The sequence below is a fragment of the Myodes glareolus genome, chromosome 25 (genome assembly GCF_982192425.1).
Source record: "Myodes glareolus chromosome 25, mMyoGla1.1, whole genome shotgun sequence".
In the NCBI taxonomy this organism is placed as follows: Eukaryota; Metazoa; Chordata; class Mammalia; order Rodentia; family Cricetidae; genus Myodes; species Myodes glareolus.
In genome coordinates, this window is record NC_142050.1 from 32,971,228 (window position 1) to 32,992,741 (window position 21,514).

Genomic DNA, 21,514 nt, shown 5'->3' on the forward strand with positions numbered 1-21,514 from the left:
TGGATGGCAGGGATGCAAACCCAGATCCTCACAGCTGCACAGCAGGTATTTCACTGAGCTGCCTCCCCATCACCATGAAAGCATGGCATGAATTCTAGGTGAAGTATCATTACTTTCAGTGATATTTCTATGCTCTCTATATGAACACACACAAAAATATAGCAACTGTTGATTGTATGTAATACAGATATTAGAAGTATAGGTGTTGCCTGAATTTTTATATGCTCTGATATTGGTCAAATTCCTTACTACAGAGGGGCTGGAGAGATGACTCAGTGGTTAAGAGCATTGCCTGCTCTTCCAAAGGTCCTGAGTTCAATTCCCAGCTACCACATGGTGGCTCACAACCATCTGTGATGAGGTCTGGCGCCCTCTTCTGGCCTGCAGACATACACACAGACAGAATGTTGTATACATAATAAATTAAAAAAAGAATCTTTAAAAAAATCCTTACTACATATATATTCAACTTAATTTATAAGTATAGTAAATGAAATCTTTAAAAGTGGCATCTTCACTTCCCACGATAGCTGTATCTTTTTGTTTTTGTGTGGCCCAGGCTGACCCAGAACTCCATAAATCAAACAGGCTGTTCTCAAACATGCAGTGATCCTTCTGCCTCTGCCTCCCGAATGCTGGGATTGTGGGTATAAACCATCATGCCTGACCAGCGCAGCCATTTCTTAGTGCTAAGTCATGCAAAACCCTTAACTAACCACCCAGATTTTTACACATCAGCTGCTGCTGGACTTCAACTTTCCTTTTAACTTCTGTGTGCTGTCTGTTTGCAGTGCTATGGGAGAATTGAACCGGAGGCTTCATGCATGCCCGGCAAGCGCGCTACTGCTGAACTACAGTTTCCAAGCCTCATGCTGGAGCCTGCTGGCAGCTTTCTCTCGGATCACAGAGGCAGGGGCCAGGTCAGAGTAGGAATCTGCCACCCTCTGAATTGCCTAGCCTTCCACCCTACAGGCAGGGAATCACCGTTTGCTCAGGGCAGTAAGCCACCAATAAAGCTGTTAGGCCAGCCTGAGTCTGTGAGTTTACAAGGCTGTAAAATGCATTACTTTCACTAAAGAAACAATTTGAGGCGTCTAAGTTAATAAGTAGTAAGACTTTTGCAAAAGCCAATGGTGAGGGAGCATGGGGGACTCGTCCCTATCTCAGTCCAGCTTCTACCCTCTGCAATAGCCTGGGGGAGTCCTCTGTTCCTCCCCTCCCTCTCCTACTTTCCCAGAAACCCCTCTTGCGCTGTCACCATCCTTCTCTTCACGCTCCGTCCCACGGTCTGTCAAGGGTCCACTCTGCTCCTCCTGGGGACATTGTCTGTCTCCTTATGTCAGGATCTGGACCCTGTCTAGCGGATTTCACTGTCCTGAGAAAATGGCGTGTATACTAGTTACTCCTCCTCCAAACTCCCTACATTATCACCCCGGCTTGCTCTGTGTCTTCAAGACTCCCTCTGCAGTTTTCTTGTTGCCAATCTAAAAACAAAACAAAAACCAAAACAGGTTTTTTTTTTGGGGGGGGGGGGTCGACGGCACATGGTTGTATTGCCAGCGATCAGGAGACTGAGGAAGGTGGATCTACAGTTTGAGGCTAGCCTGGGCTACATAGTAAAAAACAGGCCAAAGAAAGAAAGGGAGAAGGGGAGAGGAGGAGAATGAGGAGAGGGAGAGGCCTCCACACTTGAAATGATGAGAAAGATGGTCTGACCGTTAAGAGTACTTGCTGCTTTTGTAGAGGACCTGGGTTCAGTTGTTAGCACTCACATGCCAGCTCACAATTGTCTATCTCCAGGGCATCTGACACCTTCTTCTGGCATCTGCCAGGCATACATGCAGGCAAAACCCTCATATACATAAAATTTAAAAAAATAGTTGTTTTTAAAAGTCAGGGTCAAAGGACACAGAACCGAAGTAGCTGTCGGAGTTAGTCTAACACAGGCAGGATTCGTGAAAGTTTTCTGTTAGGATTCGAGGGTAGGGCAGGCACTATGTTACGCAGAAAGAGAGGTGAGGTTCGGAGGATGGCAGTGGTATGGAGATTACTGGGGCCCCGGAAGCTCTACCATTGAGGAGCAAAGCCTCCTGCCTTGATGGTGAATAGTTGCCTAAAGATCTCATTTTTAATAAAGAAACCAGGCTGTTGTGGGTAATGACCCCACCCATAGTTGCATTCCTTCGGAGTGCAGAGCTGCTTCCGTGGGGATCAAAGTGTGGAAGGAAGTGTGTGTGCATGTGTGTGTGTGCATGTGTGCGTGTGTGTGTGTGTGTGTGTGTGCATGTGTGCGTGTGTGTGTGTGTGTGTGCGTGCATGTGTGTGTCTGTGTGTGTGGTAGCGCTTGAAGGAGGCAGAGGGATTGGTAACTAGATTAAAAACTGAGGCAGGTCAGAGGTCAAAGTTTGCAAACCTCCACGCACCTCTCAGAGTAAGGACAAGGCTCCCCAAGACACAGGTTCTCAAACCCAGTATCCACTCTGCTCCCAGCAGCCCCAGCAGCACTTCTGGAGGTTTGAGCAGAGTCAGGAGAAAGGTCATAGATACAGGCGTGGGGACCACCTGAGAGACATCCCTCAGGCGCTCAGAAACCCACATCAAAGGCTGCGGGGGAGTCAGAAGGGATGGGTAATGACCCAAGCAGAACTTGATACATTTTAAATTTGCCTCCTAGGGTGTAAGAAGCAGCTGCCTTTTGGATGTAGTTTATATAACAAGCTCTTGATAGCAGGACTTGCAGCTAGACCTTTGCATACCACCTTTTTCCATATCATTCTGGCAATTTCGCTGCAATACCTTCTAGGGCTCAAGTTTACCATACCCCTACTTGTTGGGGAGGGGGCTGGTAAAGGGTCTCCATTGGTCCTACTCCTGTACCTTATGTACCAACCCTGTTTCCTGCCAGGAGCAAGAGCTTCATTTCCAAGCTCAGGTTAGCTGCCAGCTTCAGGCAATTTTCCTGCCTCAGCTGCCCAGTGGACAATTTTCATTTTACTCTTTAAAATATACAATATGCCAAAACCCTTTGAAAGACAGCACTGGCTCATCAGAGTCAAATTTAAGACACTCTGCTGCGTATTTTAGAGAGGAGCTCCTTTATAGCCAACACAGTCACTGTGAAGTAGAGCCTGGACTGGAACCCAACTTCTGGGGCTACCAAAGCCCCGGCTGCTTCTGCTACTTCAAGTGACCTCTGTTTGACCCCCGTGGGTGGAGGGCGGTGGTGAAGCAGCTCACCTCAGGTCAGACTGCAGGAGGCGCCCTTGGTCCTACTCATAGATTGAGCCTCTCACCTTCCAAGGGTATTTTACCTGCTTTTTTCCCTCTATGAGTGCGTGGCGATGCTCTTAATGTGTCAGACTGACGTGGAGGCGTCGGGACCATTACAGATATTTCAAATACAAAGGAAAAAAGAGGCTTAATGATAACAGTGCATCAGTATTTGAGGTGAAAATTAGTGGTCCGTCGCTGTCTGCCCCCAACCCCTCACGCTCCCAAGCTGAAGGAAAACTGTTACTTGCTACACGAACAACTGAACACATTCATTCTCTCTCTCTCTCTCTCTCTCTCTCTCTCTCTCTCTCTCTCTCTTTCTTTTCTTTTCTTTTCTGCATTTTAATCTGACCTTTAAGGTTCTCCGCAATCTTAGACCCATCATCCCTCCATTCCTCGCTCCTATTCTGGACCTATTCCCCCTCGCATCTTCACGTTTTTCTTCCTTTTCCTTCATTGCCCCAGTTGAGGAATGTGAGAAATGGCGTTTGCCGCCCAGATGAGGTGAGAAGGTCAGCTCGCTCCTTCCACATCCTCTTGCAACCTCTGGCAACTTGTTACAGTGTCTCGACCAGTGCCCGTGCTCCCATTGGCCCGCCGCCACGCATCCCCATTGGTTGTGGGGGTAGTGACAGGGCTGTGATTGGTCCCCAGCCTGGGGTACCAGGCCAGTTTTCTGCCTGAGGCAAAAGCCTCTCTTCACACTCTGCTGCGGGCAGTCGAGAGTGACTGACCTGTCAGGGCTTCGAGAAACTTCCTTCGTGTTCCACAAGCGTCGAGGGTGCAGCAGTGCACGGTGCACCGTGGGTGCACCGTAGTGGCCTTTCTAAGTGTGAGTAACCTCTGACATCTCGTGTCGTGAGGGTGGGAGTGGGTGCTCATGAATGCATGAACGGATATATTGAGACTTCCTGCTGCGTGCTCCACCGTGGCGAGGGTGCAGCCATGCACGGTGCACCATAGTGGCCTTCCTAGGGGTAAGTAACCTCTGACCTCTCGTGTCGTGAGGGTGGGAGTGGATGCTCGTGATTGCATGAACTGATATATTGAGACTTTCTGCTGCGTATTCCAAAGCAGCGAGGGTGCAGCCATGCACGGTGCACCATAGCGGCCTTCCTAAGGGTGAGTAACCTCGTGTCGTGAGAGTGGGAGTTGGTGCTCGAGGAACACACGAACTGATATAATGAAGGGTAGCCGTGCCGGGGGATTTTTAATCTGTGTTCAAATGAGCACGTGTGTGTTTGTCACCCGTGACTTCTAGAGTATGTATGTGTGTTACCCATGACTCCTACAGCATGTGTGTCACCCGTGACTCCTAGGGCATGTATGCGTGTGTTACCATGACTCCTAGAACGTGTGTGTCATCCCTGACACCTACAGTATGTGTATGTGCCACCCGTGACATCTACAGCGTGTATGTGTGAAACCCGCGACTCCCAGAGCATGTCGGTCACCTGCGACCCCTAGAGGATGTACGTGTGTGCCATCCCCGACTCCTACAGCCTGTGTGTTTGCCACTCACGACCCCTAGGGGATATGTGTGTGTGCCAACCCCGACTCCTACAGCCTGTGTGTTCGCCACCCGCGACCCCTAGAGGATGTACGTGTGTGCCACCCCCCAACTCCTACAGCCTGTTTGCCACCCGCGACCTCTAGAGGATGTATGTGTGTGCCATCCCCTACTCCTAGAGCATGTGTGGTCACCCGCGACTCCTGAAAGATGTACGTCTGTGCCATCCCCGATTCCTAGAGTCTGTGTGTCTGTGTGTGTGTGTGTTTCTCCCATGATTCCTAGAGCATGTGTGTTTGTCAATCAAGAGTTCTATAGGATGTATGTGGGTCACCAGCGACTCCCAGAGCTTAGGTCTGTGACTCCTATATATAGATTGTATATCACCTCAACTCCTTCATATTTGATAGTGATGCTGGTTTTTTCTTTTACACAATCAAATGGGCATAGGAAATCAAAGGAAACCCAAATATATTATCCAGCATATTGCACCTTCAGTTTGCTAATTAAGAAAGGCTCATGCTCGGGCTGGAGAGATGGCTCAGAGGTTAAGAGCACTGGTTGTTCCTCCAGAGGTCCTGAGTTCAATTCCCAGCAACCACATGGTGACTCACAACCATCTGTAATGAAATCTGGTGCCCTCTTCTGGCCTGCAGGTATACATGCAGACAGAACACTGTATACAAAATTAAAAAAAAAATAAAATAAATCTTAAAAAAAAAAAGAAAGGCTCACACGCAAATGTTTTTTAGAGATATTTTAAACTTAAGCTTAAAAAGAATCAAAAGTTCTTCTGAAACCTGGAAAAATGAGAACACTTATTTTTATTTAATCCAGGGAATTTTTAAAAATTAATTCATTTAGTAAGTTTAATTTAGTTGGCGGCTTGTTCATTAGTTTTTTTGTTTGATTGAGACAGGCATGTGTCACCACATCTGGCCTTGGGAAACTTGGTGAAATGTTAGTTCTGAGTTAGTATTAAGTGGAGTTTGTATAGGAAAATATTTGGCTATAGGCAGAGGCAGGTGGATCTCTGTGAGTTTGAGACCAACCTGGTCTACAAGAGCTAGTTCCAGGACAGGCTCCAAAGCGCTACAGAGGAAACCCTGGCTCAAAACAAAACAAAGCAAAACAAAAAAGTGTGTTTTGAACCTTGGCATGGTGGGCTACATCAGTAATCTCAGCACTCAGGAGGCTGAGGTAGGAGGATACTGTGTTCAAGGTCATCTAGGGCTACATAAGGAGATTCGGAAAAATGTGGGGGAGGAGGAGAAAGAGTAGAGAGAAAGTGTGCTTTGGTTTATAAATGAGATGTCTTAAGAAATATGGCCGTGGCAGTTTGAATTGTCAAAAATTCCCCCTTTGGAAGACGCTATCAATCAAGCCACCATTTGGCTTTGTTCTACTGAAAAACTGCCTGGCAAGTTGAGTTATACCACTGTGGTAAAACTCAACAGTAAGTTTTTGAGAGGAAAATATATTACTACTCAGGCCGTTTTTAAAGGCCTGGAGATTCTTTGGTGCCTGGATGAATGGGCTTGGAACACAGGAGGTGCTCAGTAGACATTTTTGGTCACTGAATTCTTCAAGACATGCTAGCTCACACACCCCATTCCCTGCAGGTGTGTGAATGAGTGTGTCACTTGACTGGCGTGTGAATGAGTGTGTCACTTGTTCTTGCTCCACGTAGTCACAGATTCCTGACCATGACCAAGTAACGTGAGGGAGTTCAGGCTGCGGTGTAGTTAAGGAATTTTTACCTCCTGGTTACAGCGAGAGAAAGTAAGATCTAAAGAGCTTCTGGACCCGTCCTGGTCACATGACTGGAGAATAGAGAGCAAGCATTATGACTTGGGCCTAAACATGTCCACATCTGACCTGTGTTTCCCCATACAGCACACACATTGGCTCTACTCTCTCTGAGTATGGCTCCATGTCATCCACGCCTGGATTTTTTTTTTCTTTCCTTTTTTATTATCTCCTATTTTAGGCAAAGCCTAGCCTGGCATTCATTTTTTAATTGATTTTTTAAAAAAGGTTATCAGACAAAATAAATGAGTTCCATGGCATCTTTATATTGTTTTGTTTTCATTCATCAATTGCTTGGTTTTTGTTTGTTTCTTGTGTTTTGTTTGGTTTGGAGAGAAAGGCTGTTTATTTCCTTGTTTGAAATGGTCTTGCGACACTGAAGGAAGCCTTGAGTTGGCGCATAGGTCAAGGTGATGAATTCCTGATGTCCCTGCCTCTGCTTCTCAAGTGCCTCCTACCTAGTTTTACGTTTCTGTGGGGTTTGGGATGGAAGCCAATGTTCTGTGCATGCTAGGCAAGCCGTCTACCAATTGATCTGCGTAGCCAATTCAAGTTTGGGAGTTTTTGAGATGAGAGTCTCACTTTGTAGTCCAGGCTGGCCTAGAATTCTTGGCAGTCTTTCTGCCGCCTGCCAAGGATCACAGATGGGAACCCCGACTTTCAGTCTGCCTGGGATTATTCTAACTAGTTTCAGTTAGGCATAGTAACAACATTTACTTACTAGCTACAATCTTGAGACTTTACCTCAAAAGCAAAGCAACCCCCTCCATCCCTACTGCAGCAACAAAACCAATGTTATCCTGCAAACTGTTTTGCCCACACTGAGTTCCTGCCATCCTGGGTCATCTTAGGTGCATACACACCACTCCCCTGGCCATGCCCAGTCTCCTGAGTAAGAATGGGGTTTTCCTGCCCCTGTGTGATCTCCCTCTACTGTCCTTAGATAACAGATGTCCAGTATTGACTCTGAAGGGCTCCTTAGCCCATCTCTAATTGATGGTATCTCACTGAATTCTGCTAAGAACTGAATTCGTGGCATGGTGAAGACTTGGAATGCAAGCAAGTCTTTATGGTTTGAGAAAAGTGAAATTAAAACTCCTTCTTCTCATCCCATTTTTTTCCTCTTAATCTTCTTTTCCTTTGCCTTATTCAACCATCGCATCTGCTCCTCCGCATGCCTGGGAGATGTTTGTCTTTGTGAGCAGCTCAGTAGCGTTCTTTGCTTCTGTCTGGAAGGGGTGGTGGAGCAAACCATATCTGCCTCCACGGTGCTGCATTCCGCCATATGCGTGGGAGGATTCCTCCAACACTTGAGAGACGGGGCCTCACCGAGGGTCCCATTGACACGCTGGGAAAACAAGATTCATTTGGAAGCCAGTGTGGCAGACCACCAAGCTCCTCGGAGGAATTAAGATTTAAAGTAGGCCTTGAAGAACAAGGCAGCTCTGGATGGGTAGAGACCAGGGCTGAGGGTGGAGTTGGGTAGTGTTATAGGTGGAAAAATGACAGGGCAGAATAGGAACAATTTCTTCTGTCAAAGAACCGAAGGGAGCCAGGGATGCTGGTGTGTATCTGTAATGCGAGCACTCGGGAGGCAGAGACAGGAAGAGAGTTCTGGGCCAGCCAGAATCTCGTCGGCCAGGGTGGGGTGGGGTAGTCAGAAGAATTGATCTTTGGAAAATTCTGGATGTTTTCAGAGTATTACAAGCTGATTTGCTGTTCCTGGTGCTGGAATTCCAGGCTGGACACTCTCTCCTTTTCTGTCTCCTCACTCTGCGGAGAGCAGACTTCTTAACACACCTTCTCACCTGCAAGCGTGTTTAGAAGAGAAGGTTTTATGTGTATCTGTATGCGCCTTAGAGGAAACCAACTCACGGCCATTGGCACTGCATTAGAAAAGCTTCGGATTCCCTACAAGTCAAGAGGGTTTGGCTGTGACTATCAGACACTGTAAAATCCTGGGAAGGTTCTAGTAGCATTAACTTTAAGTGTCTCCCACTAGCCTCTCCTCTATGGCTTCGACTCTTTGACGCTATAAGGGAATGTCACAGATTGGGTAACCAGTCACCTCTTTAAGGCCATACCTCTGGTTACAATTGTAGCTGAGCTTCAGCCTGAGTCTATTGGTCTGAATCTCCGAATGACTGTCATGTGATAAAGTTGGTCAGACTCTTTACAGTGTCATGAACTCCCTGTCCTGAAGCACTGAGCTCAGGAGTGTGGACCCAGCGGAACCTAGCAGGCAACACTGAGCGCTACTGCTTAGAGGGAAAGAAGATGAAGCCCCTCTGTCAGAGAGCGACGGGGAGGAGCTCTCTGCGTAAGGGTGAGCCTCCTTTGGTGAAACGGATAGTGCCCAAGTAAGAGGCCTTTGGCCTTGCCTCTCCTTAAAACTTCTATACCAGGACTGGGGGTATGACTCCATTAGTCGGATGCTGGTCTAGATTCAGGAAGCCCTGGGATCTGTCCTCAGCACTGATAACACTGGGCTATGGTGCACACCTGTAATCTTAGCGTCAGGGAGGCAGAGGCCGGAGGATTGGGGTTCAAGGGGATCTTCAGCTACATCGCAAGTTTGAGATCAGCTTGGACTATATGAAAACATCTTGGAAAAAGAAGAAAAAAAATCTTAAATATCAGTCTCAGCAGCATCTCACCACAGGAAGACTCCTGCTCTGTAGACTCCTCTGTGACAAATGTCAATACAATGGTCATCTTTACAAAGTAACAGAAGCAGGACATGGCTAGGCCGTGCCTGCTCCCCTGGGAAGTGCCCCGTAATTGCTGGCCTTCATAAACAATAGAGTATTTATGGCTCCTCTTTCTTCCTGAAGTATAATACACACGCGTGAAAGTCCACAGATCCACAGCGGACATTTTGATGGCGTTTCTTTATTTTTTATTTCCGTTTGTAACTACTTCCCATACCAAAGAAGGGCCATTCTTAAGGTTGGAATGATCACACAGTGTGGACCCCACGTCCATCCAGCTTTGGACAGACTGGGAAGGACAAGCTCTCAGGGTTCAGGTGTAATTTTGGCTGCGGAAATGAATGTCTGTGAGTCCCTGTGATGTGCTGGCATCTTGCAGGGGTGAGCCCCAGTGTCCCTCAACTGCAAGTCCACCATCAATGCTTTGTGGTTTGAGGAGTCATGTTTCATTGGAGACGTGGGGTTCACCTGTGACTTGTTGTGTAGGGCTCGTTGGTATATCCGCGGCCTTGAGAGCTGCCTTCTTTCTGTCCGTCTGTCTTCCTCAATGTTGTATCTTTAATATGCAGTGCTAAAAGGGGTATGCTGTGTTGTAGATTATAATGGCCACCCCTGGAGAAGGCAACCATCCCAGTGATGAAGGGGCACCCCAGCCAGCGGAAGAGCTGCAGCAACTTGAGTCTCGGGTGGCCCGCAGACGCCTGTCCCAGGCCCGCCATCGAGCCACCCTGACAGGGCTCTTCAACAACCTGAGGAAGGCCGTTTACTCTCCGTCTGATCCCACAGCCTCAAAGGTACGGGGGCCCTACGGATGTGGGAAACATTCCTCCACAGGGGACTGCCGAGTGAGGCAAGAGCTGGCCTCGAGCTGCCCGCCCCGCTGCCCCGAAGCAAACTGGCACAAAGACACGGTTCTCTACCAGCCGCAGAGCAGCCTGACATAAAAGGGGACATTAGGGGTCCGGGGGAGACATGTGGTAAGTTTGCGTCTCATGTTCGTGGGAAGGGAAGGAAGAGTAAACTTCTGAGTTCCAATTCACAGAACATTTGCTATTTTTAGATCACGTGAAATATGCTTTGATGACATAAAAAGGTGTTTAATTATTTTATTTGTTCCCCCTTTTTTCGAAACAGGGTCTCTTGTATCCTAAGCTGGCCTTGAACTCATTATTCAACTGACCTTGAGCTCCTGATCTGCTCCTGACTACTTACTGAGTTCTGGGATTATAGGCATAGGCCACCACGCCTAGCTATATGACGTATATGCATTTAACAAATGCACATTTTGAGGGAAGGATACTGAGTTGCGCATGGTCACAACTTGGGCAGAAGTCCAGTGGGCCTTTGTGCAAGCCTGAGGCTGACCCTGCTGAGCCTCCTTTCCTGTATCCCACCTGCAAGCAGCCTCCGCAGCCACGGCAGGTGCTTTCTAAACACGGTTTGTCTCCAGAGACTGTGGTATTCCAGTGAGCACCCCTTTCTAGAATACAAACACATCTCGATGCCTTCTGTGCAGCAGGACAAACCTCCTCTCCACTGGACAGACAAGGCCAAGGGTGGGACTTTGCAATGAGGGGGTGTGGCCTCAGACCGAGAAGGGGTTTCCTGAACCCAGAAAAGAAAAATAGTCCCTGTAGCGCTGAAAAGCTGTCTTCTCAACAGTGTCTGTGTCCTCAGTGGCAGGTACTGAATAAGACGAAGGTTCATATCCAAGAGCTGGAACAAACCCTGGATAATTTGCTGAAGCTCAAAGGCAAGAGAGCCCTCTCCCGAGAGAAGGCTGGTTCGGGTTTCCCATCGAAGGCAGAGCCTGTGTTTCACAGCATTGGCAGACTCCTGTTAGGGGCAATGGCGGATCATAAGTGGCCCCCATCCCAGGGAACTCGCACCCTAGCAACATGGGCAAGGGTCCCCAGGCTGTGTGGGTTTGATGAGTTCCCTAACACGACACTGCTGAAGGCCCCCTGACCTCAGCTTTAGTGACCAGTACTGACCTGAGCTCTCCCCTCATGTCTTGGAGGAGAAGTGGAAAATGACTGTACTCTTTAAACCTGGGAGGGTCAAGGTTTTCCTTGCCCCCTCCTGAGGCTCCCTGAACCAGACAGGCAGGAGAGACCCAAAGGGTCTGGTTTTTCCCTTTATGACTCTGGCCCTCACCTCCCTCATAGGCTCCTTCAACCTGGAGGATGGGAATGCCAACAGCTTAGAGGAGGTCAAGGAAGAATATGCCAGAATGTACTCAGAGAATGACAGGTAAGACCTGGCAGGCACCAGGAGGAGGGAGCCTGTTGTCTTTCTCTGGAAGCCTTCGATGCTGAGGAACAGCGGCTTACAGTAAGCGAGGCCATCGGGGCTGCGGGCTCACCCACTTAGAGCTGTCTCATTCTGGGGACAACTCTGTGCTCCTTTATCTTAATAGCATGGCATGGATACTCTTCCTAAGTGACTCATGCTTATTACAGAAATCAGAAAAATACAGAAAAGCATGAAACTGTATCATCTCACCTCTCAAAGAAAGGTCACGTTAACCCTGAAGGCTAGCCACCCATCTGGTATTGATAATTTTCCACACTACTTTAGAGATGTGACATCATGGAGTTTATCCATGTACCTTGATGTTTGTGTGTAGAGGTGTGTGATTTTATATATATATATATATATATATATATATATATATATATATATATATATATATACACACACACACACACACACACCAATCCTTTTTAAATCGTATGAAAATACAAGCTAATATATAATATATAAACTAATAGCTTTATTTATAGAAAAATACCAATGCTTTTCAAATCTCACGAAAATACAAGCCAAATTAGACTTTGTAGAGCCAGAGCAGCCCTGGTGCCCTAGGGGAAAGACATGTGTTAAAGATGTGGAAGGGTCTCGGCTGGTGTCACAGCCAAGCTTGAGCAGAGAGACTGTCTTGAGGAATGTCTTTGTCCCGCTTTGGCTCCATTGTTAGTTAGTTACCTTCCTCATCACTGTGACTCAGATCCCCGAGACGACAGACAGTTCAGAGAAGGAAGTGTTTCTTGTGCTCACAGTTCCAGACAGTTCAGTCCATGGTTGCTTGGCCCTGTGAGCCTGAACAGGAATGTGTGGAAGGGGAGGACTGTTCACCTCCCAGAAGACAGGGAGCAGAGAGAGAGAGAGAGAGAGAGAGAGAAGAAGGGGCCAGGGACAGGATACCCTCAAAGCCCCACCCCAGTGCTACTTCCTCTAGCTAGGCCTTACAATCTGATGTTTCCAAGACTCCCAAAACCATATCACCAACAGAGACCAAGCCCTCCACACATGAGAGTTTTGGGGAAAAGAGGGAGGGGAACTTGGTATCCAAAGCATAAGAGAAGTCAGGTTTTCCATTTGAATTTCTCGCTGCCTTGCTTGCCATGCACGGTGTGGACGTACAGTCTCTGCTCTGCATTGCTGTCAAAACATGGCAAATGCCCCTTCCTGGGCACGGAACCCACGGGCTCCAGAGTGGCTCTGACTACATCTTGGACTTGAGGGGCAACCGTCAGGCTCCTGTTATGCCCATCGCCCCGTGGCATGTCCATCTCCAATGGCATGGTATATGTCCAGGTTGACCTCTGACGAGACCCAGAGTGCAAGCCGTGGTTACCCATCCCAGAGAGGGCTACAAGCTACTTGGTACAGCCTACCAAGTTCTGCCTGCATGAAGGGATACTGGTATTCAGGAGTTTTGTTTGCTTGCTTGCTTTTTAGGGTGGACGCTTAGAACTCTGACTTCCTTCTCTGTACTTTTTCCTCTGGTTTCCAAAGTTTTATTTTATTTTTTGAAGTCAAAATTGTTTTCTTTTATTTTTACTTTATATGTATGGGTATTTTACCTGCACGTATGCCCGTGTGTGTGCAGTACGCCTGGAGACTGGGTGTTCGATCCCCAGGACTGGAGTTATAGATGGTTATGAACAGCCATGTGGGTGCTGAGAATTGAACCTGGCTCCTTTGGAAGAGCAACCAGTGCGCTTAAGCACTGAGTCATCTCTCCAGTTCTATTTTCCAAATTTTTAACAATGAATGTGTATTATAGCCTGTGGGAAATAATTACTAAATATATATTCTTGACTAAATTAATATTTAATACTAATTAAATTAACAATATGATATCAAATACTCGCTCTATTATAGACCAGTGGAAAATTTATTACAAATCAAATTACACCATATAAAGGCCTTAAAAAATGTGTCAAGAAGAAAGAAATCACCTCCAATCTCCCTCCATGCAGGCTTTATCACCTTCTTGTTCGCAGAGGAATGAGATAAGCCCTTGGGTTTTCCCTCTGGAGCCTGTGGCGATGGTAAATTGACTGAATTTCAAATGATGCGTCTGCCACCTTGTCTTCCCGAGGGTTACTTGATTGTCATCTATGTAGTTGGCTTATACAGTTAGTAGCCTCACTGGCGGTGTTTGCCCAGCCCTCTCTTGACTTTGTATTCTTCCCCAGTGTATTCCTCAATAGTTTTCCTCAGAACAGCTCCCCTCCCTGGTTCCCCACCGAGGCTGCTGGGAAGAATGCTGAGGAAGGAGGGCATGATGAAGAGAGAGAGGAGGAAGGGAGACAGGAAGAGGAGGAAGAAGAGGAGAAAAAGGTTGATCTCTCACAGCCCTCTGCCTCTCTGCTGCCAGATCTCCTGGAATTTGAACGGTGTGTGCAACGGGGTGGGATGGTTTACTCACACAGGGGGATTCTGTGGGGAAGGGGACAGACTCCAGCCGGCCCTTGTGGTGGCCTCCAAGCATGCATGATTCAGACCCAGGTCCCAAATCACCAAACTACAGGCGCTCCATGTGGGAAGCGCCCCAACGGAGAGTAGCTAAGGGGCTTGGCAAACACTGTTAAAGTGACGTTTGTATAACAAAACCACTGCTTCTATTTAGAATGGGTGTTTATTTGGGGTCCGTGGGAAGGAGTGCTGCTGACAGTACTTTCTAGTGTTCACCCCTCTTTCTACCACATACACACCTCAGAAGTCTCCTTTTAAAGGTGGAGGACCAGGCCACATCTGCGCTGGCTCACACTTCAAATGCCTCCTCCACAGAGTTAAGACCCTCCAGCCACCATGTTGGCTTCCAGAGGCATGGACTGGTAACAAGGAAGTTCACTCCATAGCTGAGTCCCTCGAGCCCAAAAATTAAAGGAGGAGTGTAGCAGGCCAGCTACTTCATAGCCTCAGAATGTTCCATAGTGAGGGGAGCTGATGCAGCCAGGAATCTTAGAAGAAGGAAAGGGAGAAACATAAATCTGTGTCCTCCATGGCCCTCGAGATGACTTCTGCATTCTGGGGGCCAGGGAAGGTAGAGACAAAACCAAGGAATGGCAGCCATGACTGTGCGGTGTGTGGCCTGGTCATAAGGAGCCGGCTACAGGTCTGAGGGACACCCCGCTTCTGTTCCAGGTACCTCAACTTTTACAAGCAGACGATGGACCTCCTGACCATGAACAGCATCATCTCCCCCCAGGAAGTGACCCTCCCCATCGTCTCTGCGGCCATCTCCCACCTGTGGCAGACTCTCTCTGAGGAGAAGAAGGCCAGTCTCCTGCAGGCGTGGGAGCAGCAGAACAGGAGCTTCTCAGACCTCACAGAGGCCTGTCTGGAGCTGGCCTGTGCGGAGGACAGTGTGAAGGACAGCGGGGTGGACAGCCAAGGGGCTAGCTGCTCACTGGAGTCCACCCAGGAGGAGGTGATTAGGGCTGTGGGGCGGTCCTGAGGACCCCTGAGAGGGCTTTGTCTGTGTGAGGACAGCGAGTGGCCTGTGGTTCTGTGAGGTTAGCTGGGCGCTAACTCTCTGGGCTCTCTATCTCGGATCAGGGGGTCGGGGAGGAACATAAAACTGGTCCACACAGGGCTCTTCCATGGCCCCGTTCCAGATTGCCTTTGACATGACAGCAGGGATGTCAGGAAAGACACCAAGAGTGTCCAGTACTGGCTGGCCAAACTCTCAAAGGCCTGTGTCCCACAGGGGCAAATTGGGAAAGACTGTAGAGACGATGCTCACCCTCTGGGAAAGAATAGCATATACCGGGTACGGGTGAGAGCCCCAGGCAGACCTGCCAGCACCTACCCAATCAGGGCCAGCAAACCCTTCTTGTCCCCTCAGGGTGACTGCCAGTATAAGTGGGTGCCAGAGAGAAAGGAGGCAGGTCCAATCACACTTGTAATTCAAGCGTTTTTCCTGCCATGTTTGGAACCTTCTTGTGCCAAATAAGTATTAAGTCTTCTAATCTGTTATTCAAATTTACCTCAGCAGCCTGTGTTTTTATTTGCTAAGTCTCCCAAGCTGAAGTGGAAATAACATTTGTTTGGACACTTGGTATTCTGTTTGGACACAAATTCAGAAAAAGCAGAACTGAAAGCTTTATAAACAACGAGAGTTTACATTGGAAATGTACTCTTACGTTATTAATCGTAATTTTATCTTATCACACAGTGAAGGAATTTACTGCAGAGAAATAGTTCAGTGTGTCAGCAATGAGCATCTCCGGCAGGATGGTTACTGGATGATTCTTAACCCACCTCTTCCTGGTTCAGAACTCCTACAATGTCCATGACATTCTTTTATGAAGCAGACAGTCTTTAATGCCATGAAGTATTTGAGTTTCCCATGCATGCATGCATACATACATACATATATACATACATGCATACATACATATGTAATTCTTGCAGCAGCTCTACACCTGCGCTGTTAGCATCTTGCCCTTTTTGTGCCATTGTCCTTTCTTTCAGATCCTTTTTGAAGATGCTTTTGATGTGGCAAGTTTCCTGGACAGCAGCGAGGATCAGCACATGCCTAACATCAGGTGAGGAAGGTGGCCTGGGAAAGTATAGATGTGTGAACATGTGAGAGTACCTCTGGGTGAGTGTGTGGTGTGCGTGTGTACATACGTGAAGTTGTGTGAGCGTGCATATAGGTGTGAGACTGTGCTAGCGTGAGTGTGAGTGTGTGTGTGTGTGTGTGTGTGCACGAGTACCCCATTCTTAAGGTGTTTGCAGTTACTCTTCTGCATTCCGCAGATAGACACATAACCCCCAGAGGAGGAAATGTATCACCCCTGACCTGGAACTGGCACAGTTGTCTGCTCAGGGCTCTAAGAGCCTGTGTCTCCCTTGTCTAGTTTCCCCGTGTGTCTTGGGTCTACTTATGCCTGCTCTGGGCAGCCACGGCCCCATTACTGGCCCATCCCTTCACAGCACACCTTAGAAACAACTGACTCCTATTGTCAGGGCTCTGGAGGTTGGACTTCAAGGTCAAGGCCGAGATGTTGTCTGGAGAGGGCCAGTTCCTGTAGATATCACCTTCTCTGTGTAAACAGATCTCTCTAGGGCCTCTTTTACAAGAGTCCTGAGACCCTTCCATCATTGTGCGGGTTGGGTATCAGAATGTAAGTCTGGGAGGGTGGGAAGGAATGCTGACCTTTGGTCTATGAGGAAGGGGGTGGCAGTCAATCTGCCAGAAATGGGACACAGAGAACAGGGGCCAACTTAGGAATTAACTTTGAGTTGAAGGGATCCCCAAGCTGTACAAAGAGGGGGTACTGGGAGAAACAGGAAGAGGAGAGGCAAGGGTGACGGCACCATGGTGAGAAGATGTCAAACGGAATCTGGAAAGATTGAAAGCCAGAAGTATCTTGGCTCCATCTGTACCAAGGGGGCCTTTCCCCAGAGTGAGACCGTCCAGAATAGAGCCTCTGCAGCTGCTGCTAGAGAAGCTATGGTCTTGACTAAAATACTCCTGGCAATGTATGTTTTTGCCATGGGACTGAGGGACAGCCACATCCTTATGATCAGAGTGAACGGTCTTCCCAGAGGCAGCCTGGGCTGCAAGGAGTTCTGGAAGCTATGGCCTGGGTGGCTTCCAGCAGAGCTTCAGGCTGCCTGAACACCCACCTTAGCTCCTCCATTCCGCCTCTCTCATCCAGGCCTCACCAAACTTGGGGGTTGCCTGGCAGCAGTGCAATGTGAGCTCTTCCCACCAATGCATGGAGGAGCATTTTTTTAAAAAAAAATATTTTTCTGGTTTATTTAACTTTATTTTATGTGCATTGGTGTGAATGTGTCAGATCCCCTGCAACTGGATCTTCAGACAGTTGTGAGCTGCCATGTGGGTGCTGGGAATTGAACCCGGGTCCTCTGGAAGAGCAGTCAGTGCTCTTAACCACTGAGCCGTATCTCCAGCCCCATGGAGGAGCAGTTTTGCAGAACCCGACATTCCCACTTCTGCACTGGGATTAGGCTGTAAAGACAACGTTGTCAAGAAGTTGCCAGATTACACTTTTCAAGCAGTGTTAGGAAAGCCTCATTCCACTGAAAAGGCATTAAAAAGGACAACAATCCATCTATTAAAATGTCTTCTCCTGCCTTCCATAGAAAAAGATCCCTGGGCTAACTGGATCATCCTTCCAGGAAGAAGTGTGGGCAGATCTGTCCTATGATACTCAGCCTACAGACACCAGTTGCAAATAGCCGATCCTAAAGCTAGAGAGGAACAAGCCACTAAATAGAACTACTGTTTGCTCAAAGGCGAGAACCATGGGAAAAGCACCGTGGGAACCATTCCCTGGCTGAGCTCACACTACAAACACCCCGAGCTATGCTGCAGGGGACCGAGAGCAAGAAGGGCTCTCTTTTCTTCACTCAGGAGGTCACAGCTTAGAACACCACATTGAGACAGACACAAGTAGCAGGCTTGCCGTAGTCACTGTCCAGGCCTTCCGGATGAGGCCTTTCAGTGAGGCGATGCACACTTTCCAGGGACAGCCCTGGCCTACTTGAGAATTCATCCGGGTGCGTGGCGCTTGCACAGAGAGCCGGTCTTTAGGGCCTGGGTGAAAGGTTAGGATTCTACATGGTTTCTGTTTCTTCTGCTGTCAGCTCTGTGTTTCCCAACTGCAACCCAGAAAATCCAGAGGAGAAATTCCAGCTCTACTTGCAGATCATCGAGTTTTTTAAAAGCCTTTGCTGCCCTAACACTCCAGTGAACCAGGTAAGACGGAGCTGGGGCAGCGGGACCTCTGCCCGACACCTTTAAATGGAAAAAAATGTCCTTTAGCAGGGAGGGCACTCTATCCCACCGTGACTCCAGTCACCCCAGGGGGCTTTCGGGCTCTCTGTTTTGCTCAAAGGTTGTTTGACTTCAGTCCAGTGTCTCCCGTGCAGTAGAGGACACCAGGGCACTGAAGGAAGAGGCAGAGGAATTTCTGTAATTGGTTCTTTATTTAATTTAATTTTACTCTTCGTTCTTTGGGGGACACCACCCAGCACCCAAATAATCACATGGAGGCTTATTCTTACTTATGAATTCCTGACCTTAGCTTGGCTTGTTTCTAGCCAGCTTTTCTTAAATTACCTCACCTACTTTTTGCCTCTGGGCGTTTATCTCTCTATTCCTGTATTGTCTTTCTTTACTTCTTTCTTACTCTGGGTCTGGCTGTGTGACTGGGTGGCTGGCCTATTTCTTCTCTCTGCCTGGCAGCCCCGCCTATCCTTTCTCCTGCCTCACTATTGGCCGTTCAGCTGTTAATTAGACCAATCAGATGTTCTAGACAGGCACAGTAACACAACTTCACAGAGTTGCACACATGCGCCATAAAAGAATGCAACACATCTTTGTGTCATTAAACAAATATTCCATGGCATAAACAAATGTAACACACAGCACAGATCTGCACAGGAGTCCTTTGAAGTGAGGCCGGCTCCCAAGGGCTGGCTCCCGGCAGTCACTGATAAGTCCTGTGTAAATTCTTAGTCTCCTGTGACTGCAGTAGTATTCCGGATCAGTTTTGGAAGCCTGACTTCTCTCCTGAAAGCTGACAGAATACCTGATGCTGACAGAAGTCACGGGAGTCTTGGTTAGGAGGCCATTCCTGAGACTCTCGTGGGGGAGGAAGTTTGTGACTACACCACCAGGGGACAGGCCCTTTCAGATGCACAGTCGTGGTTTTTCTTGGCTAAACAAGCAGGATAGAACTGTTTATCTAGAATAGTAACCTGACGGTTCAAGCATTTGCGGCGAGGGCACCATTTCGGTACACTGAGGTGACCTTTGGCCCACTTCTCACCGGCTCCCCGTTTCTCCCTGCTCACACCACTCTGAACCCCCACAGGGTCAGTAGCTGCCCCTGCAGTCCACTCTCTGCTTCCCACCAGTCCCTGAGGGCTCCTCGTAGCCACGGCCCTGCTCTCTCTGTTGGATGTCGTTAAATTAGTACATTTGACCAAGAGTTTGCAAACAGACATGGCAGAGACAGAGAACAGAGGTTAGGAGTCCACGCTAGGCAGAGTGCTTGAACTTTACCCCTCCCCGGGAATCACCTTGGGGTCCCATTAGCCATCCAGATTCCTGGTGCCACCGGATCCTTGTCCAGCGCTATGAGGATGGGACCTCGGAAGCTGTGCTCTGAAAGTGGCTATGCAGGAAGCCTTGTGGATAGAAGGGCAGGTGTGGAAAGGGAAGTTTAGTTCTCTCCCAAGTCGCACCTCCAGTGCTCTGCTGCCCCTGCCGCCTTCGTGGGAGGGTGTGAGCGAAGCTCCGTTAGCATCCCACATCATTCTCTAAATACTGACATAAAACAGCAGAGATTCATGCCGTAGTTCTGGCGGCCAGAGTCTGAAATGAAGCCTTAGCAGGGCTGGGTTGCTTCCGGAAGCTCTGGTGAAGAGGCTTCCTATGCTTTGCTCCAACTTCTGGCGGTTCTAACAGTGCTCGGGTTCTGTGTTCTCCAAAGCGGGGGTGGGGCTAGGGGTTTGCAGAGCCCAAACCCCACATCTGGGTATCACCTGACCAGGCCTACTCTCCTTAGAGGCTTGGCTGGTATTAGGATCCATAAGGATCAACCCTGCAGACAGCAGGTGTTGTTTTCTGCTTGGCAGAGAGAAGGAAATCAAAAACCCCAGGACTGATTTTTAAGTGTTTATTTTTCATAATAGGTACCATATCTACATGGTAAAAATCCAAAATTTATCAAAAGATATCCAACTAAATCTTAATCTCTCTCCTGCCATTGTTCGCGCCTACTTTCCCATGCTTTTCCCCAGAGGCAGCTGCCATGACCAGTTTCCTAAACGACCCGTTCCAAGGCGGTCCGTGGATAGTTACGTGTTCTTTCGAACACAATTACCCGGATGTGCAGGGCTTGGCCTTAGCTCTTTTCCTCATAGTCCGTACCACAGATAAAGGACCATCATGATCCTTTCTTTAAAGTCAGCCACGTGGTCCATTGGAGGGTGCAGCATGTTGTAGGTCACCATGTTCTGTCATGGGTATTTAGGTAAAGCTTTAAGATTTTCCCTCTCGTATGGGTGCCTGGAAATCCCAAGCATGGAGCAGAAGACAATTCTTCTCTGTCCTTCCTGGAAGTCAAGAATGCTGCCTTGAACTACCCTGCCTGAAGCCTCTGGTGAAAGGTGGTAGATGGGAGTGTTGAGCACACCCAGGATGCTGAGACTTTCTCGCCTCCTGGAAACGGGTTGGTCCTAACTTCCAGCCTCTCGTTTGCTGACTTGCAGGAACCGGACCCTCTCGCCGATGATGACTTGATGCTGCTCAAGTGCCTGGAGACCTTTGATGATGAGGATCTGTAATGCAGAAGGGCTGGGAAGAAGGATGACAGAGGGGGTGCTTTCCAAGTTTGATTGCTAGTACCTAGACGACACCTCCTTGTCTTCCAAGGCTCTTCAGGAGAAGCTGTTTCCAGACGCCTTGTTGATGTTCTTAGTTTCTGGTTATTATAAAATGTTACGAGAAGCATAACCTTGCGTTGGTCTTTGGGGCTTATTGACTATCAGGGGCTGGTCTGTTGCAGGACACACACCCACTAGGTCCCTGCTCAGGGATGGAGGGGGAGATACCATGTGTAGCCAAGGCCCAGGACATGAGTTTTTCTAGAAGGCTGTAGGCAGGATTTTCCCCTGTGGGTGATGCAATAGCAAGTCCTCTCAGCATGTTCTGGGCTCAGGATGTTGCTGTGGTGGGTTCTCCAGAGTTCTTATGTGCTCTAGAAGGCTGGGAACAGTGCTGGACTCAACCCTACACTTCAGAGCCATAGAGCAGAACCCAGTACATCTGCTGCTCCTGCTTCAGGCCACTGGCTGGGTGCTGCAAAGACAGCCAGCGTCATCAGTACTTGGGGGCGAGGTTCCGGGAACCGTGTATACCCCTGGGCTTCCA

General features: G+C 48.4%; 1 protein-coding gene across 2 annotated transcripts; it reads left to right on the top strand.

The window, feature by feature from the left end:
• The first annotated feature begins 3,958 nt into the window (after positions 1 to 3,958).
• Positions 3,959 to 21,097, top strand: Stra8 (stimulated by retinoic acid 8). 2 transcript variants are annotated; one of them, XM_085683652.2, is made up of 9 exons: positions 3,959 to 4,105; positions 9,900 to 10,097; positions 10,981 to 11,056; positions 11,472 to 11,556; positions 13,806 to 13,991; positions 14,743 to 15,028; positions 16,075 to 16,148; positions 18,220 to 18,331; positions 20,854 to 21,097. In XM_085683652.2, the coding sequence occupies exons 2-9, from the start codon at positions 9,906 to 9,908 to the stop codon at positions 20,926 to 20,928; spliced, it is 1,086 nt and encodes a 361-aa protein (XP_085539778.2). In that variant the 5' UTR covers positions 3,959 to 4,105; positions 9,900 to 9,905; the 3' UTR covers positions 20,929 to 21,097. The 2 variants fall into 2 exon arrangements, with proteins under 2 accessions (XP_085539778.2, XP_085539777.2); XM_085683651.2 differs by having other exon boundaries at positions 3,962 to 4,105; positions 13,791 to 13,991.
• Positions 21,098 to 21,514: the final 417 nt, after the last annotated feature.

What these genes read in the sequence shown, in the direction of transcription:
- Stra8 (XM_085683651.2), top strand. Translation starts at nt 9,906, where the DNA reads ATGGCCACCCCTGGAGAAGGCAACCATCCCAGTGATGAAGGGGCACCC. An exon ending in TAATTTGCTGAAGCTCAAAG is followed by an intron (nt 11,057 to 11,471) that starts GCAAGAGAGCCC and finishes CCTCCCTCATAG; the next exon opens with GCTCCTTCAACCTGGAGGAT. An exon ending in CAGCACATGCCTAACATCAG is followed by an intron (nt 16,149 to 18,219) that starts GTGAGGAAGGTG and finishes TTCTGCTGTCAG; the next exon opens with CTCTGTGTTTCCCAACTGCA.